This window comes from Mauremys mutica, chromosome 24 (assembly GCF_020497125.1).
Source record: "Mauremys mutica isolate MM-2020 ecotype Southern chromosome 24, ASM2049712v1, whole genome shotgun sequence".
Classification (NCBI taxonomy): domain Eukaryota; kingdom Metazoa; phylum Chordata; order Testudines; family Geoemydidae; genus Mauremys; species Mauremys mutica.
In genome coordinates this window covers 6,561,587-6,580,627 of record NC_059095.1, presented here as the reverse complement: position 1 = coordinate 6,580,627, position 19,041 = coordinate 6,561,587, and the positions used below count along the sequence as shown (strand labels likewise).

Sequence of the window (19,041 nt, the reverse complement as noted above, 5' to 3'; positions counted from 1 at the left end):
GAAGAACCAGAAGCCCTGGAAACAACCACAGTGATAACCTGAACTTTCAAATGTCTTTCCCTGGAAAGAAGCATCGAGAGCAAAACAACATCCCAGCAACGCCTGCATCCTCTCAAAAATGTCAAAGCCAGGGGGATTTTTTGGGGGGCGGGGGGGGGGGCAGGCTACTCAAATCCTGCATTTAGCGGCAAGTTAATGTCACAAGGATTTGGCTAATACCAGCGCTGCCCCCTCTAATTTCCATAGCTGAGTGGCAGATCCCTGGAATCTGCCTTCTGCCTTTAGCCTGACCTCAGCCTACAAACGCAGCCTATATTTAACATGTCGATTGTAATGAAATGTGCGTTCGAGTCGTGCCCCCACCCCATCCACCTCCTCGCTGTGTTTGAAAGGCGGGTTGCTGTCAGATGGTAACAGGTTTGTTCAGAGACACCCGCGTGCGCGCACACACCGACATCTGACAGTTTTATTCTGAAATCCTGATTGAAGACAGAAACCCTCCCTGGGCTAAAGTCAGCCATCGCAGCTCCTATTGGCTTCAATAGGGGGATGATTCCCCCTTTACACCGGAGCTGAATTTAGCCCTTTGGCTGGACAGATACTGGTCTTCTGTTAATAACACTTCCTTTTGTCACCCTTTCCTCTGTTGGGCTTGCACCAATCAGATGTCCCTGGGGGAATGTTGGCACTTGCAGCTATAGGGTGTTTTGCTTTTCAGAGCGACACCCTGAACTCAAAACCAGCTGCATCAGAACCGAGCTGGGCTCCCCTTCCCTCCAGTGAAAACCCCCATATCATGACACCACAAATCATTTTAGGGCATACACGGCCAGGCCGATTGCTGACAGCTTTAAAGGTCTTTCCTGCATGTTCTCTGCCGTTTAGTTTTAAACCTGTCACGCAACGGGGCTTCCACAACCTGTGTCAGGTCTTTCAACAAGCAGGTTCTTTGATTTCCCTACCATCCCCTTAGTGGTGGTGATCAGAGTATTCTAAACTTGGAAACATCTACCCAGGGCCAGGCTTAGGGGGGGACGTGGATTCAAGCCACAGACCCGATACTCGGAAAACAACAAGCTTTTAAAACATCCGATTTAAAAAATAATAATAATTACAGCCTAAACATGCTTTCCAAAACTTGTTGGCATCCTAAAGCTTCTAGGATAATCAGAAGCTCAGGATGGCCTTTCATCCACTCTAGATACCGCTGTGAAGAATAGATTTGCCGTTTATAATCTTTGTCGTGCAGATTTGAAAACTGCAGCATTATAGCCTGGTAGGAGGTTCAATACCATAGTCCAGGGACTGCTGGTCTTCCACTTTGGAGACCTGCTTCCACATCTGCTCCGGGCCTTCATTGCAATGAGTTTTTGTGATCTCAGCCTAGTCTGTCCTGTACATCTGTCCACATAAAAAAAACCCAGCCATGCAATTTGTCACGACTGCTTGTCACCAGGCCCAGTAGCAAAATACAGAGGGTGCTGCAAATCAGGACTGAAGGGACTGGCACAGCTATACAGAGGGTGCGGGGTTAGGAGAGCTGAGAATGGTGCAGGTTAGAACCAAGGGGCGTTGGATTATTGATGTGACACAGTTTCCTTGCTACCTCAGTCAGGGTTTGGGGCTGAGGTGGGTTGGCAGAACAGGGGGCCAAGGGGAGCCCTGGGGACCTTCCCACACAACCACCGCTTGGCTGTCGCCAGCACTATCGTTCCTTCACTCCAATTCCATTCCCACAAATCTGGAAAGGGGCAGTGGGGCGGCAATGCAACTTCTCCATTTACCCTATTGTAAAAAGATGCCTGTGTGTATCATTCATGTACACCGAAATACCATTGTCTGGGAGAGCCCCACACATGAGCAACCAGAAGGCTCTAATCGCAGACATAAGTTTTTTACAATAAACACTTTTACTGGCATATATTGAATGTACTCAAACAACATTCCCATGATACGCATGGTGCTGTACAGTTAATGTCTATAACCATCTATGTATAAAGAGGGTCATTTTTAGCACTATATAAATATCGCCTAGCTAGAGAAGGTGATTTCAAAGCTATAACGTGGCTGCTATTTTCTATAAGTCTTAAGATTTCAAGGGGCCTTCCACACACCCTCCTCCTGCCTCTTGTTATACTATTATATTCTACAGTAGTGGACCAAAAAAAACTACAGCTCACAGAAATGTTACTGCAGCATCTTGGATCAATAATCTTCAGGGGGGGATTGGAATGAGGTTCAGCTATGAAACCATCCAATGGTTCACCCTAAATTAACTTGAGTCTAAAGGGGGGAGGGGATATTCCCCTTCGTTCGGGGGAGATCTTTGGCCAGAATTGGCCGTGGGCAAAGGAGCCCGATCAGCGAGGAAAGGCATTGGGCCCAGAAGGCATGTGAAGAAGTATTAAGGACATGTCACAGATTTCCCCAGACCCAGGCACAACCCCGTTTCTTTGTGGCTCCAACCCTGCCTAGAGCAGAGCGAGAGTCTGACAGTCTCAGGCTGGCGGCAAGAGGAGGGTCGAAGCCACCAGGGCCCCTTTGTGAACATTACAAATGTCATTCTGTGCTGAGGATTAAAAGTTCCCGGGCAGCTCCTGTCAAAAGCCTAAATGAATGAAAGGAACCGGCTGGAATCTGCCAGCGCCCCGGAAAGGCGAGGAGGTGGGGAGGAGAAGGGGGCTGGGGACGCAGGGGGGCAGAGGGGGCTCTAGGAGTTGGGGGGGCGGAGGGAGACAGGGAGGAGAAGCTGGGAGGAGGGAGGGTAGAAGGGAGATGGCTGGCAGGGGGGTGGCTGGAGGAAAGGAGGATGCTGGGGGGGCTACGGGGGAGGCTCACCCTTGTGCATGCCGGTGTAGCGGTCCTTGAGCACGGTGAGCTCGTAGATCTTGCCGAACTGCTCGAAGAGGGGCTTGAGGTCCTTCTCCTCCAGGTTGCGGGGGATCTGCCCCACGAACAGCTTGATGGCATCCAGGTCCTTCATGCTGTCCGGCTGCGCGGGGGGGTCCGAGCTGCTGCTGCTGCTGCTCATGGGGGAGGCTCTGGGCTGCAGGAGCTGCTGCTGCCGCCTCGCCTCGCCCTGGGTGAGTCTGGCCATTCCCCGAGCCCGGCGCAGGATGCAGACGGGGGAGGAAGGAGCTCGCAGCTGGAAAGGGCTCAGCCGCCAGCGGCGGCAGCATCAGGACCACAAAGAGCCGCTCCACAGGGACACCTGCCGGGCGCGGCGCGGAGCTGCAGCCTCCAGGAGCCGGGCACCCGGCCCCGGGGAGGCCAAGCCCGCCTGGGGCTGCGAACCAGGCGGGGACCGTGCCCCGGGGGCTGCCAGCGCGGCTGGCCTGCAACCCCTGCGGCCAGCGCCCGCTGCAGAGGGAGGGAGGCAGGGACCATGCCCCAGCCAAGGCTGCCTGGGAGCCCCGGGCTGCCCGCGATGCAACCTATGGGATGGGGATGGCTGAAGATCACTGCATCTTTGCCCCCGCCCCAGACTCAGAAGCTCTGCACCCCCAGGGAGCATAAAACCTACCCCCCCTTCCTAGACCAATGCCTCTTAGAACCCAGACACGCCACCCAGTCTCCAGGGTAGGGAACAATACTGAATATTGGGGGGAGTCCTGCCCCTCACCCACCGGGGAGGGGAACTCATGGCACAGCAGCAAGGCCCAGAGAGCCGTAAACCGCAGCCCATTCTGTGCCGTTCTGGAGAAAGACGGACCGGGAAAGAGGGCTAGGAAAACCCACGCACGTGGGGCAGAACCGAGGTGCCCCAACCCTGCCCTGACTGGAGGAAGGACACAATCCAGAACAGGCTGGAGAGCTGCAGAGCCAGGCTAGAATTTTTCAGACTGGAGGAGGAAGACGCAGTCCAGGAAGAGGATGGAGTCTGGGCGCACACTGGAAAATCAGATAGGCTGGGGACAGCGAAGACGACGGGGGTGGGGATAATCTAGTACTATGCTGAGGAGGAGCACAGTGGATGGGAAAGCGAGTCCAGAAACCTTTCAGCCTGGAAGGGGGACGCTGTCGGAATCGTCTCAGCCTGGCCAGAGAGACAAAATCTAGAACAGCGCCGTGACGCCTGCATTGAAACCATCCAGGCCTCTTCCGACGGGAAAGAGGAACCATGTGTTTCAGGGATGGGCCCAGCCCACAACTCTGCAAAATACTGGCGAACAATTTACAACGCAACACAATTCAGCCTGGATTGAAGCCCCACAAGCCAGACCCATGCAAATGGCAAAAGAGGACCACCGTACGTACTCTAGACACCTGCAGCTTGGGTAAGAGGGACACAGGAAAAGCAGGCAACCTGGCACAAACCAGATTCAGCTGCCTCCCCCTGGACAAGTAGGAAACCTAAAGATATATTTTTTTTTTTGGTCAGTGGAAAGCAAGTGTATGTTGGAAACTGAGAGCTTAATTTTCAGACGTACCAAGCCCCAGACAGAGCCAGCTGGGAGTCGGGGATGCTCAGCACCAATGAAAAATCCAGCCCGCGGTTCTTAGATTGTGAGAGGGGCTGCTGTGAGTGGCATTTCTACGGTTCCTAGAACCGTAGTGTCTATGCTCCAGCTGTTGGTGGCACAGCAGGCGCCAGCATCTTCTACAAAATAAAGGTCCAATCACAATTTGCATAGGCGGTGTGAGGTAAGGACAGATGAGAGACATATCTTCCCACTGAATCCCTATGTGAAATCGCATTGTTCGTACCCTCACCCCTCCCCACCGCTACCGTAGCACCATTGTCTGTAGGTGGAGAGGCAATTCAGGCCAGAGGGTTTATTTACCAAGTCCCTGTCCGCAGAAGGAAGCAAGCGGTAATACAGTGGAATCACGCCCTGTGACACAGAGCAGCTTCGATGTGTTATGTTGAGGCGGAAAGGGTCTGGAAGCCACCGTGCTCTGTGCAATCTGGGAGAGTTTCCCTTGGGATATTCTATTCTCTTTATAAAATTGGTCTGCCCCTGTCCGGACTGCACCTGATCGGTCGAAGCCGGTAGTGCTAACCATGCTCAGATGCAGTTTCACACAGCAAGATGAGTTCCCCTCACCAACGTGAACAGAGATTTTTTTATATATATGTAACTGTGTTATCAGACTCACATTGCAGACTACCTGAGGGATGCGGCTCTACCTTCAGCCGGGGCATCTGCTAGCCCTAGTGTGCAGCCCAGCACACATCCTCAGTCCCCCGGGGACACGGCCCCGTGTGCCCCCCCAGTACCTGTGGATACAGCCCCATTACCACGGGACAGCACCCATGTGCATTGCTTCTGCGGCACTGCATGGCTCATATCTCCATGCCCATGCGTTCCAGCCTGGCATTCTTCCATAGCATTGCTGAAGATAAATGGCTTATCTAGCCTAGGATTGGGAAGGAGGGAGGGAGCCTGATTGTTTTACACACAAATGGAATGATTTGCAGAGGTGCTGAGCTCCCGTTGACTCCAGCAGGGGCTGGAGGTGCTGAAAATATCGGTCCAAAAGGCTTTGCAGAAGGAGTGTGAGGCTGGCACCAAAAACCCCTGCTTTGTGGCTCTGTTTTAGAAGCTTTTTGTCACCTCCCAGGACGCTCACCTGAATCCTGCAGATAAACCAAAGCAGCGATTTGAAGAGGGGAGGAGGGGAGCACGTTACCCAACATGTAGCAAATGCGACACATCTTCGCACTAGGAAACGCAGCCCCCCCATCCCGTGTATGTACACACACGCGCACGCACACCTGCCCACTCAGCCTGAGATACCCTCCCCAAGCGCAGGCAGGATGAAACACTGCCAACACTTCCAAGTCGGATTTAACCCAGAAAGCAACAGGCACAGGCCCCAGCCCGTCGTGGCCTAGCCTCAGGGCTGATTCAGCGCTGCCAAACCTGCACCAGGTAGAGGGTGAAATGCTAATGGGATGTTCAGTCCCCAGTCAGACACAGCCTGGGCTGAGACCTTGGGGAGGGAACCAGGGTCGCCCCTTGTTAGCTCAATGTTGGCCGGCGCACACTGCACATTGACCTCTCCGCATGCTTAACAGGAAACCATCATCTACTGTGCCCCTAACTCCCAGCACAGACCCATGCTGCAGGTCTGAACATTTTCCTTTCAGCCCTGGCTGCCCCCCGCCACCTGAACCGCCTATCCCCTGGGTTGGCAGGTGTGAGAACCTCGCATAGCAACGGTGGCCTTTGCAGCTTATATATTATCAAATGGAGCCAGGCAGTACTACCAGACAGAACCTGACCAGTGTCCGTGTGGGCCCTCTCTCAGTTACAGAGCAGCAATCAGGGCAGTCTCCATCGAGGCGCTTTGACTTCAGAAGCCAACATCATCCCTAAAAATCAGAGTAAAAACGAAAAGCAACCCCCCCCCCCCACACACATATCATCCACTTCTCTTCAGTCCTTTGTTGCATAGACCGCCAGAGATCTGCCATTACAAGCCTTGCCACTAATCCAAGCAGCGGTATCCATAGGAAGACTGTATCCAGTGTCTTTTGAGGTCACTCTGCCCAAAAATGGAAAGATTACAATCATCCCTGACCGCAGAGTAAGACAGGAATGAGAATATTGCTGGTAAATAATAAAAGATAGCAGCTGTCAATTAGTGCCCTGAAACAGTTCACAGAATAAGGTAAAGAATTATATACCAAAGCAACAGGATTAAGGAATAAATAATGAAGGATAATAGTTGTGGAATTACTATGAGTATCAGAGGGAGCCAGGAAATTAGTAGGCATATGCAAAAGAGACAAGATATGGTTGATTTTCAAATGAGATTGGAAAATCAACAAGACAAGGAGATTCAGAAGACTCATACAGGTGCCGGGAGTTGCAGAGGGCAAGTCTCTCATACCAGACAGTGGCAAGGTTGCAGAGAGGCACAGAAAAGGAAGCTAACATACACATGTGGCTGATGGTGCACGAAGGAGGAAAGAGCAGATCCCCAAAGGAAAGGCAGCCCTTTAAAAAGTTGTTAAAGGAAAGGAAACCCCACACGGTGAAAGAAGTCCCTAATAGAGGGACATTTGCAGACGATCGAAACCCAAATTTGATCTCAGTTTCTTTTCAGCATGTGCCAGCAATGTGAGGGTAGGAAAGCATCCAGTTCCTGTGATTTACAGGTGAGTTTAAGCCAAGGGGTCCAGAGGCCCTATCCTGTGCCATTAAAGTCACTGAGGCTTTGGAGATCAGGTTCTAGATTTGTAAGATGCACTTTACATTAAAAAATCCTACAAACACCCCCCAGATCTTTCAAGATGGCCTGTTTGGCTATCTTCCCTTACCCACCAGTTCCCAAGGAAAGAGGAGGTCGGAAGAAAGTATGTACTCCTGGCAGAAGACATCCAAGCAGGGTTGTTGTGTCTCAGTTCATGCAAAACAACTGTATCTATTCCGGAGCACAGGTACTGCAGGGAAATTGATCAGGAACTGCCAAGCTGATAGCTTAGAAAACATCTTTGTGGAGAGAATAGGAAATACGAATATGTTTACATCTTGGCTTATTTACCAAAGGTCTACTGGTTTCAGAGTGAGAGCCATGTTAGTCTGTATCAGCAAAAAGAACGAGGAGTCCTTGTGGCACCTTAGAGACTAACAAATGTATTTGGGCATAAGCTTTCGTGGCCCACGAAAGCTTATGCCCACATAAATTTGTTAGTCTCTAAGGTGCCACAAGGACTCCTCGTTCTTTTTTCAAAGGTCTACTGTTTACCTATTTCAGGTCTCTGTTATTTATCCTGACCAATTTTAAATGGGCTTTTAAATATTTTTTTATCTATGCAACAAACCAAAACCAAGCCCGTTTTAAATCCTGTGAGTTTATAAGCATAACTTGTATTTTTACAGTGGGTGGATTGGAAACAAACATCCATCAACAACTCTCAGGCATCTTTCCGATCAGAAGCAGCTGTTCCTTGAGGATTTAAAAAAAATACAAACCCCAAACCTTGTTATATTATAAACTAAAAGTACTGGGCTGTTCCTTGACTTCAGTAATTCACCACTTTTTTAGTGCTCCTTTCAGTTTTGGATTGAGGAAAAAGCCAGCCAACAAACACCAAAACAACCTCAAATCCATCACACCCCCTCCAAAAAAGATGAAACTTGCATGCTTCCAGAACTGTGAATTTAGGTGCCCTTCAGCATTTCTTTGGCTAAAAAAGTTTAGTTTGGGGTCATTTTACTGAGTTAAATTTTAAGCCCTACTTATCTGATTTTCCTTATTTCCTCTCTCTGACCACACTAAAATCCCTACAGAAATTACAGGGAGGAAGGATGGTTTTTTGGTCAAGACACATTCTGAAGCAGCAAGCGAGCTGGGTTCTGTTCCTAACTTTGCTGTGTGACACTTGTGCCTTGGTTCGCCTGCCCCAACCCATAGACAACACTGATGCCTGTATTCATATATTCAAAGCATCTCCCAAATTCTTGCCTCCCACACGTCCTTGTTTGTAAGACAGTCACCCACCACCTCCAATTAGCCTCTTTCTGCACTGCCCCAAACACAGGATCACGCTGGGGCAGGATGCCCCAGGGTCACGCTAACTTTTGCTGAGCACTACCTCAGCCATCTGAACAGGCCAGTGTTAGGGAAGTAGAAAAATGGCTTAAAGTCATCTTTCCCCTACCCTAACCTGGACTCTGACTCTCGTGCGGCACCTTTTAAGGGACACAGTGAAGCATCAGCACACAGCCCATTTAGACTGTAAGCTCCTTGAGGCAGAGAGCACCATTTTGTCAAGTACCTAGCACACGGCGGGTGCCATGCAACGAAACTTCTGCAAGTGCTGCACCGCCTTCCCCCGCACTTTCCTATTCACCTCCATATCCAATTCACCTGCCCGGACTACTCTCCAGATTACCCAGACTCACTCCCACTGCCAGTCATTTTTTTCCCCTAGACACTCACTTCCCTGCTCTACTCGGAGCATTCTCTGTTCCCTTCCCATCATTCCCCAGGCAATTTTCCTTTCCCGCTCCTCCTCCTCCGTCTTTTCTTTTACCTCTGGCTTCTGACTGAAGAGTGGTTTATGGCACCATGTACAGTATTAGCAGAAGTCAGATTGCAGCGTAAAACATGCTGGCTGTTGAATATGCTATAAATTGAGTCTGGTACCCAGATGCCTGCTCTTGATTGCTAGAACAGAAAAGTGTTGAGCGGGGCTAATATCTGGCCAGAGGAAGGATGGTCCAGAAGGCTAGTTTAGGATTTTGGAGAGCCAGGTTCAATTCCCTGCTCTACCAGAGACTTCCGGTGTGCCTTGGGGCAGTCACTTAGACCCAGGTCAGTATCTAGAACATGGGTCCCCAACGCGGTGCCCGCGGGCGCCATGGCGTACTGGCCGGCGGACGAGCATCCGCCAAAATGCCGCCGACAAGCTGCGTCATCCAGAGGCGTTGCTGCCGAAATGCTGCCGATTTTCAGCAGTATTTCGGCGGCGACGCCTCTGGATGACGCTACTTGTGGGGGGCGACGCCTATTGACGTTGCCGCTTGTCGGCAGAATTTCGGCGGATGCTCGTCTGCCGCCATGGTCCTCCATGGCCCGTCGAAAAAGGTTGGGGACCACTGATCTAGAACCATGTCTCCCATTGAACTCAATGGAAGTTAGGTGCCTCAGTCCATTTGAGGATCTGACCCTTGTTCCCCATCTGTAAAATACAGTTAGTATTTCACCGGGGGGTTGAAAGGATAAATATATTCAAGAGTGGGAGGTGCTCAGATACTATGGCAACAAGGGCTAGATAAGTACCTGAAATAGAATGTGAGCACTAGATGCCGAGAGGCTTTGCTTGTTCCCCTGTTGATTAACAGTATTCAAGTTTGTTTAGCCTTAAATAACAGGAATCCTCATGCTACCCGTTCAGTGTGGGGCCCGGGGAGTTTTACTGGGATTTTCCTCCACCAGAGGAAGGAAGGTTCTCCCTTCTTCGGCTTTTAATTTCCCTCTTTAGTCATTCGTACGCTTATGAAGTAATTACTGCTCCTCTGACAGAATAGATGATCTAGTTGAGGGCCTTCTGGGGCCTGCACTATTTATTATATTCTGCCAAGAGAGGTAGCTCATCAATTCTATATAACAAAAGTTAGGGGCTCTTTTTTTTAAAAAAAAAAGAGAGATTAAACTCTTAGGCAGGGCCACTGCTCAACCACTTATTTTCCCTATGGAAGGAAATCTGACACCACTACACAACTAAGAGGACAAAACAGGGAGTTAAGTTACCAGCAACAGGGAAGACTACACTTTTTTTTTTTTTGTAATGCAAGCAAGTTTATTGGGCATATTCCTCCACTACATGCTATTTTCCCTGCTGAAGGGCTACAATCCCCTTCTTCAAGGGGGGTGGGGGGAAGAGACAGGAATTGTTCCAAACACAAAAGCTAATGGAAATAGCCAGAATGCTGTATGCAGCGTTTCCAGAGCCTAGATGAGGTGGAAGGGTGGCAAGGAGGTAGCTGGACTAAACTGCTTACTAAATATTCGGCCAAGTGGAAGATCGCAACAGATGTGGAGCAGCTAGACAGCTCTGCATGATAGTCAATAGCCATTTAGTTCAGGAAATGCCAGTTAGACTCTTACATGCAGCAGATCACTGATGGGATCACTCACTATGCAAAGCATTAGGGACAGACAGGGGCTGAAGATGCTAAAGGCTCTTTTAGCAAAACTGAATCTAGGTTCATGCATTTGTTCCACATTATATTTTAAAACCTTAGAGCAATCGCTAGCCCCTTGAGGATTATCACAATCTAAACAAATGAACCTTTCTCCTGGATGGAATCCAATGCAGAACAGCAATTAAAAAAAAAACAACACAGGAAAAATACAGGATTTTAAATAAACAACATCTTAGAATTTCTTGATTGCAGCATCAATATCTGGAATGATCTCCTTCAAGTGGTTCCACTGTTCGGCAGATAGGGCGATCCCTAGAAACAGCAAAGGAGAAGGATTACAGAGACATGCCTGCAGAGCCAAGCAGAGCAGAATCAGCAAGTTCCACAGCCAAGGTGGCTCCATAAGGGCAGTTATAAAAGGGAAATTTATGATCTGAATCAGATCCCAGAACAGAAACTGAGGCAGCCTTTTAAGTAAAGCGGCTCCATGTTAACACTGTAGCAACTATGAAATGTGTGCTTCTGTGGTACTCCCCTAGCACTACAGAAATACGGAAAGCTTTAATGCTCCCGTGAGATGGTTTCCCACATTTTACAGATGGGGAAAAGAAGAGGAGGAAACTGCTAAATGGCCCAAGGTCATCGCAAAGCTGTAAACAAACCCTAGGAGCCCTTACTCCCAGTCCCTGTCCAGCAATTACTTCGTGTTGGCCAAATGGGGAATGCAAACTCCCATCCCGGCAACTGTAATTTCAATTACAAAATCTGCCACTAACAATGGTCACTGTGGTAGCTTAAACTTGGAGGAATTGGCCTCTTTTTAGCAATTTAGGCAGGAGCTAAATAACCACCCACAGAGAGAAAGCCAGCTTGATGTAATTGGCCTTTTCCACGGAAAAGAAACATGGACATGGGCACGGCCAGCTTGGTTCCACCTGGATGCTGTTCACTTGTTTCCTGAGCAAAACCAAAAGTCACATGGCCTGACACTTAGTCACACATTTTATTAAGTTTTAGACAAACATCGGTGGCTAGAGACACTACATCAAAACCGAAGAGGCAGCATTCATATGAACATTCCTCTACAGACCCAAGTTCTAAGTAGCAGACGAACAGATCTTCTGTCTTGTATTCTGGGCAAGTTTCCTACATGTGTCAAAAGAGTTTAATCCCCCTTCTGTCTCCCACTCCCCCTAGACTGGCACAGAAAGGTTTCAGGGATCTGTTCCTGCTTTTCATTATAGGATAAGCTGTTTGCTTTAAGTGAGTAATGTACAGTGGTAACTTCTTTGAAGGAAATTAATTTCTGGCGGGTAAGCCATGCTTAGTGTGCGAGGGGCAATTCGAGCTGAAAGAAATTCATCTGCACAGACACAAAATCAATAATGGGAACTGAACGGTTCCTGGGAAATTTCATGTAACTGAATCTCTGCTGAATACCCCAACACATAGGGCAGAAGAGGGGAATGACTTACAGACGTGGCCTGGGAACTTCGAGTCAAGTGAGTCAACTAAGCAAATCACCATCAGCCGGAAAGTCGTAATGAAAAGGGCCATGAATGAACATTAACTCAGCAGTGGGAGAGAAGTTCTGGAGTGAATGATGCCCTGTTCCATAACAGCCTTTAAATTACTTTCTGTGCTGTTTTCCTCTTTCCTTTGTGGCGTGTAAAATTACCCCATCAGATCATGTTATTCCAAGGACCGCATGGCTCTTTAATAAAGGGTCCCCCAAAGTCTATTCCACTGCGGGTCGCACTGGGCAACTTGCCAGGAGCCTCAGGTATGCAGGACTTTCCCCTTAAAGCAGGACACATGGCACACTGCCGTCATCCTTGCTTTAGTATGGAGGGATAGCCTGGAGGGATTATGAAATTCCACTTTCCGTTCATATTGAGATGAAATATCATATTTTGGGATCGTGCAGTCCCTGCTGCCTGCACTTCCATGGTTAAAAGATTAGGGTGAATGCACGGTACACAGTACACCTTCAGGGTTCTAACAGGCCCGCGTGCCAATGCATGCGGCTTCAATATAGATTTAGTTTTGTCTGTCAACAGCCGGACGCTGGATAGCGGTGGGTGAGTTACAATTTTCTACTTTCCTTTGGCCTGTCTTATTTTACATACTCAATTCCTCCCCCTCCACCTCCCCAGAGATGCTGTTTATAAGAGAAATGGTTGGAGGGGTGAAAAAGGGAGCAGGAAGGGTGAAGTTTGGTCAAATTAAGATACTACATTCCTGCCCAGTGGAGCCTCATGTTGGCTATCAGAATAACCCCGTCTTCGATCATGTTCCATCTCCTGCCTTTTACCTGATACTCGGTTTCCCTACTGATCATGTCCTTCCTCAGTTGAAGTCCCCCTTCAGAAACAGGCAGGGAGCCAAGCTCCATAGACTAAGGTCACTGTGCTGCTTTCATTAATAGCCCATCATGGGGCCGTGCTGCTCACTTCCCAGCATCCGATGGCAGTGGGAATATTGAAGACTTTCAGAAGATGCTGAAGTCAGTCATTTAAGAATAATGCAAAGTTTCCAACTCCTGGATCCAAGACTGCCCTAGACTCATTCATGATTTTAATTGTATTGGAAATGAGATGACTATGATGCATTACTGCCACCTAGTGGAGATGTCTGCTTACCTTTTCTCCCAGGTTTAGTGTCCCCTTCCTTATCGATGTAGAATTCTCGGATATCCACAAGGACTTTCCCCTTAAAGCAGGACACGCGGACATAGCGCATCTTCCCAATCTGCAAAGATATTAAACCACGGTTACAGAAAAGCCCGGATTTGAGTTGAGGAACGCTGCAACCAGCTTCAAATACAGATATTTAGCTACCGTCCATATTACTTCATCTCTTTACTTAAAGCTCCATGGGGTCAGCACAGATTGTATTGAACTGGCGAGAGAAAGGACACACCAATGCAAGAAACCAGGAAAGAATTCTGATTTGGCCAGGAAATTAACGAATAGAAATCTGTGTGTGTATGTGGCAGGGGGATTTGAGGCGTGACAGAGGTAGATTTGTTTCTAATACCTGACCCGCTCCCCTTCCACCCATACCTGGAACATGCCCTCCTCTTCACTGTCTTGCCCGTGACTTTTTGTTGCCACCTTGGAAGTTTTGGCCTCAGTTTTTGGTCTTTTCTCTGGCTTGGACGGCATCTCTTTTTTCCTTTTCTGTAAAGAAGAGGTCGCAATTAGACAGCTCCCCCCGCCCCCTTGTGATTAGTCTAGTTCTCAAGCCTATGCGGCTTCTAGATAGTCCAGACGATGGGACTTGCACACATTTCGTGAGATGGGATCTGATGATAAGTCACTCATAGCCCCTCTCTACTGTTAACTACACTAGCAACCAGCAGTACTTGAGCTAAACCTGTCTGCCACCTCTTAAAACTAGACAGCAGCCAGTAGAGCTGGCCCAAACTAGTAATAATTCCCTTAAAAGCTACACTAAAGGAACGTTCAGGCTGTAAAGTCAAGCTCTGAAAAGTTAGGAAGTGCTGGAAATAAAGTTGTGAGCTTCACTGGCTGCATTATGATACAGCCTTTACAAGGCTGAAAGCCATTCAGGTCTGGAAAGCAAGGAGGGAAATTACTCTTCCCTTCACCGGCTGTGACTTTTCAAGTAACAATAGAAAAACCCCAAAGCCTCTTCTGCTCTGCATGGATGCAAAAGATTGATCCCCTGGCACTTGTAAGCACAGGGTTGGCCTCAGTGCCAAGGAGCACCCTAACTTGCACAGTGGCATGACATGGGAAGGACACTTAGTTGCTGACTTTCACCCCAGAGCTCACTCACTGGAATTCAGGTTACTGTTTGCACGACCTCAGAGGATTAACTGAAGCACCTAGAACATTGCTACTTGTTTCCCCACCGGAGGGACGTATGTATAGGAGGGGGAATACTGATGCGCGGGAGCAAAGTCAGTCTCATTCCCCCACTACTGCAAACCGATACCTTTTCATTCTCAGCATCAGATCCACTGTCTGAAGTGGTTGTTTCCACAAGCTCCTTGGACTTGGGCATTCTGGAAGACAAACACCAAAGAAGCAGGCTGAACCCTTCACCTTCAACCCCACGCTCAACATTTATAGCAAAATAACCCCCTCCTCGCGCTACAGAGTTTTAGCTGCTGGCACGGGTAGCTCGCGCCTCCCTCTGACGGCAGGGTCACTAGGCTTAACTTCATGTGGAGTAAATGACAGAGTCATAACAATGGGATCGCTGCTCCAGTTCCAGTCATCGAAATGGGCAATTCAGTCTCTGGCAGTCGTCTCGGAACGACGATTAAATCAGATGCCCTGTTCTAAAGCCACATAACGTGGAAGTTGGGCAAGAAAAAGAGGGATAAGAAATTACAACACTCCTTAGAGCTCCCCAACATTTCAGCACCTCTCAGATCTTTCTCAGGTGCCCATCAGCGCAACAGTCACCTACTCTGAGACGCAGGGTAAGAACTCCGCCGTTATCACAGCGGGCAAGGAACAGTTCAAGGGATTTGTGCCCAGGCTCCTTACCACAAGGAAGGTTGAACTGAGGCTAGCTGGGGCGAAAGAAACATTGGTGGCTCTGTGCTAATGGACACCCATTACAGAACTAGACAGAAGGAAGTGGAGAAAGGAGGGAAAACGAGGGAGGAGGGTTGGAAAACTCCACATGCTGTGGCCAAGCCAAGGGGAACTGGCAGTCTGAGATCCCCATGCCCAAATTGGATCCAATAAGGAGGAGGAGCAGGGTGGTTTCATGGGGAGGGGGGGGATTAAAGCAGGTCCTCAAAGCTGCCCTTTGAGGGGGGTGGACACCGTCTCCGAAGCTGTGAGCAGCAAGGATGAGACGTCGCTTCAGCGTAGAAGGTGGATGGGACGAGCGTGGGAGCGGGGCAGCAGGAGGAGAAGGTGGGGATTGAAAACTCTGCTGCTCTTCAGCAAGCCTTGCCCGTCCTCCCAAAGGGAGCGAGAGCAGCACGGAAGGACAAGGCTGGGATCCGAAAAGGCCGGGGTCCCCAGAAGGGACCATGCCAGCACTGGGAGGGGGACCCTGTATGAGTAGGGCACACAGCCCCTTCCTACACCAACGCCTGGGGCTGTTGAGGGGGGTCAGAGGCAGGAGGGCCAGGGGAGGGGGATTGTTGGGGGGTCTGGGGGAGATAGGGAGATGGGGCCTGTTGAAGGGGGGTGCAAGGCAGGAGGGCCAGGGGAGGGGGGCTGATGGGGGCTGGGGGCTGTTGGGGGGGTCAGAGGCAGAACAGGGAGGGGGGCTGTTGGGGGGTCTGGTGGCTGTTGGGGGTGTCAGAGGCAGGAGGGCAGGGACGGGGGCTGTTGGGGGGGAGGTCAGAGGCAGGGGCCGAGGCCGTTGGGGGGCGAGGCAGGAGGGCTGGGGGGGCTGTTGGGGGAGATGGGGGCCGTTGGGGGGGTCAGCAGCAGGAGGGCAGGGAGGGGCTGTTGGGGGGGAGGCAGGAGGGCTGGGGGGGCCGTTGGGGGGGGTATGAGGCAGGAGAACAGGGCGGGGGGCTGTTGGGGGAGAAGGGGGCTGTTGGGGGGTCAGAGGCAGGAGGGGCTGTTGGGGGAGATGGGGGCCATTGGGGGGGTCAGGGGCATGAGGGCTGGGGGGGCTGTTGGGGGGACGAGGCAGGAGGGCTGGGGGGGCTGTTGTGGGGGTCAGAGGCAGGAGGGCTGGGGGGGCTGTGGCGAGGGTCCGGGGCAGGAGGGGGCTGTTGGGGGGTCCAGGAGCTGTTGGGGGGGGTCAGAGGCAGGAGGGCTGGGGGGGGCTGTTGGGGGGACGAGGCAGGAGGGCTGGGGGGGCTGTTGGGGGGGTCAGAGGCCGGAGGGCTGGGGGGGCTGTTGGGGGCGGTTAGGGGCAGGAGGGGGCTGTTGGGGGGTCCAGGAGCTGTTGGGGGGGTCAGAGGCAGGAGGGCTGGGAGGGTTGTTGGGGGGACGAGGTAGGAGGGCTGGGGGGGCTGTTGGAGGGGGTCAGAGGCAGGAGGGCTGGGGGGGCTGTTGGGGGAGATGGGGGCCGTTCAGGGGGGTCAGAGGCAGGAGGGCTGGGGGGGCTGTTGGGGGGACGAGGCAGGAGGGGGCTGTTGGGGGGTCCAGGAGCTGTTGGGGGGCAGGAGGGCTGGGGGTCTATTGGGGGGTCAGGGGCAGGAGGGCTGGGGGGGCTGTTGGGGGAGATGGGGGCCGTTCGGGGGGGTACGAGGCAGGGGGCCGAGGCCGTTGGGGGGCGAGGCAGGAGGGGGCTGTTGGGGGGGCCGGGAGCTGTTGGGGGGGCAGGAGGGCTATTGGGGGGGCTATTGGGGGGGTCAGGGGCAGGAGGGGGCTGTTGGGGGGGTCAGAGGCAGGAGGGCTGGGGGGGCTGTTGGGGGGGTACGAGGCAGGGGGCCGAGGCCGTTGGGGGGTGAGGCAGGAGCCCCCCCGTACCTGGCGGGGAACAGCGCGACCGGGACCCTCCGACTCCGAACCCTGGGCCCCGCCCCCTGCGCCCGCGACTCCCTCCTAGAGCCGGCTCCTGCCAATCACCGCGTCCCGCCAGCCAATCGCTGCGTCCGATCCACCAAAACAGTCCCGCCCACCACCCAGCCAATCGCTCAGGTCCCCCTCCCCCCACTCTCCTCCTTGGCTGGGCTGGCAGAAGCAGGGGAAGCTCGGACTCCTGGGTTCCCCCCTTCCCTGGGGGGGGGGGGGGCACCTGCCCAGAGGATCAGAGCAGCGGAACCAGGACGCCTGGGTTCCATTTCCAGCTTGGGAGCAGCGTCCTGGGGGCTAGAGCATCCCTGGGGTCCATTTCTCCTTCCCGTAGAGCCGCAGAATCAGGGGGATTAGAAACCAGAGCTCCTGGATTCTGTTACTGGCTCCTGGCCGGTGCCTCTGGTGGGGGTGAAGCTCCTGGATAGCCTGCAGCCACTGGGTCAGCACAGCCCTTCAGCCATGATAGGTAGGGCCCTACCAAATTCAGGGTCCATTCTCGTAAATTTCATTTCAGCTACTTAAATCTGAAATTTTAGGGTGTTGTAATTGTAGGGGTCCTGACCCGAAAAGGAGTTGCGGGAGGGTCACAAGGTTATTGATGCGGACGTTGCGGTCCTGCTACCCTTACTTCTGCGCTGCTGCTGACGGCAGCGCTGCCTTCAGAGCTGGGCAGATGGAGAGCGGCGGCTGCTGGCCGGGAGCTCAGCTCGGAAGGCAGAGCCACCGCCAGCAGCAGCAAGGATGGCAGGGTATGGTATTGCCACCCTTACTTCTGCACTGCTGCCTGCATAGCTCAGCCCTCCGTCAGCAGCTGCCACTCTCCAGCCGCCCAGCTCTGAAGGCAGCAGCGCAGAAGCAAGAGTGGCAGTATTGCAACCCCCCTAAAATAACTTTTGTGACCCTCCTGCAACTCCCTTTTGGGTCAGGACCCCCAGTTAGAGAAATGCTTGTGTCCCCTGTGAAATCTGTATAATACAGGGTAAAAGTGCACAAAAGACCAGATTTCACGATCTGTGACGTGTTTTTTGTGGCCATGAGTTTGGTAGGGCCCTAATGATAAATAAATCCAGTAGGAAAAGCTGTAGGGTGAGGCCTTCAAAACCAAGGACCTCTACTCCACACGGACAGCCAAGCTCCCATGGTATTTTTCATGAAGAAGAGCTTGTCTACACTGAGTGTTATTCCAGAATAGCTGTTCCTGATTAACTCCCTGCGTGGATGCCTTTATTCTGGAATAAGAATGTTATATGACAAATTAGCTTTGTGAATTTGGAATAAGGTGCTCCTTCCTTTTCACACCCTATTTTAACCCAAATTAATTTCCTTATGTAGACAAACATCTGTAATCCCCACCCTGATTTGTACAGTGTTTGTCCATGTGACAGCTGGCTGCCACCCCAAAAGGGGTTGCATTTCAGGAACCCTGGATGTAAACAGCATACAGCTATTTGGTATTGCAGGGTTGCTGTGGTGGTCCCAGGATATTAGACAAGGTGGGTGAGATAGTATCTTTCATTGGACCAACCTCTATTGGTGAAAGAGATGAGCTTTCAAGTTTGTAAACTCAAAAGCTTGCCTTTCACCAACAGAACTTGGTCCAATAAAAGATATTTCACCTACCTTCTTTCTCAAATATTTGATGTGTGAGACGCTATAGCAATGGAAGATGTTACAACATCCCAGCTGACCAGTCTATAACCACCAGGGAGGTTATATATTTAAGACTTATACAAAAATATTTGGCTTGACAAAGTTTGCTCCGAAAGTTCCACACTGAAGATTTTTGGCTCATGTGTTCAGTGCCAACGTTAAAAACAGGTAGGTGCACCCCTCCACACACAAGTTCTGCAAGGTTGTTATTTTAGTTACCAACCTAGAAGTTGCTCGTGCCAAGTCACTGGCCAGGTGGCCTGGACACGAGGATGGAGCCGGGCCTTGTCAGATGCCTTGTCAACTACCTGAAAGGG

At 51.3% G+C, this 19,041-nt stretch overlaps 2 protein-coding genes across 5 annotated transcripts in view; both read right to left on the bottom strand.

Annotated features, from left to right (window-relative positions):
- The window catches only part of CELF5 (CUGBP Elav-like family member 5), a 58,260-nt gene extending 55,150 nt beyond the window's left edge, over window positions 1–3,110 (bottom strand). For all 3 annotated transcript variants that reach the window (XM_044998768.1, XM_044998770.1, XM_044998769.1), the window contains exon 1: window positions 2,839–3,110. In XM_044998768.1, coding sequence (XP_044854703.1) covers window positions 2,839–3,097 — 259 coding nt within the window. In that variant the 5' untranslated portion in view covers window positions 3,098–3,110. The remainder of the gene's footprint in view (window positions 1–2,838) is intronic.
- A 7,120-nt stretch (window positions 3,111–10,230) lies between these two features.
- Window positions 10,231–17,120, bottom strand: LOC123355925 (activated RNA polymerase II transcriptional coactivator p15-like). 2 transcript variants are annotated; one of them, XM_044998791.1, is made up of 5 exons: window positions 17,027–17,120; window positions 14,568–14,637; window positions 13,670–13,786; window positions 13,247–13,355; window positions 10,231–10,916 (listed from the first exon to the last, which is right to left on the bottom strand). In XM_044998791.1, exons 2-5 carry the CDS (start codon window positions 14,634–14,636, stop codon window positions 10,837–10,839), a joined length of 375 nt encoding a protein of 124 aa, XP_044854726.1. In that variant the 5' UTR covers window position 14,637; window positions 17,027–17,120; the 3' UTR covers window positions 10,231–10,836. The 2 variants fall into 2 exon arrangements, with proteins under 2 accessions (XP_044854726.1, XP_044854727.1); XM_044998792.1 differs by lacking the exon at window positions 17,027–17,120 and adding an exon at window positions 15,128–15,644.
- Window positions 17,121–19,041: the final 1,921 nt, after the last annotated feature.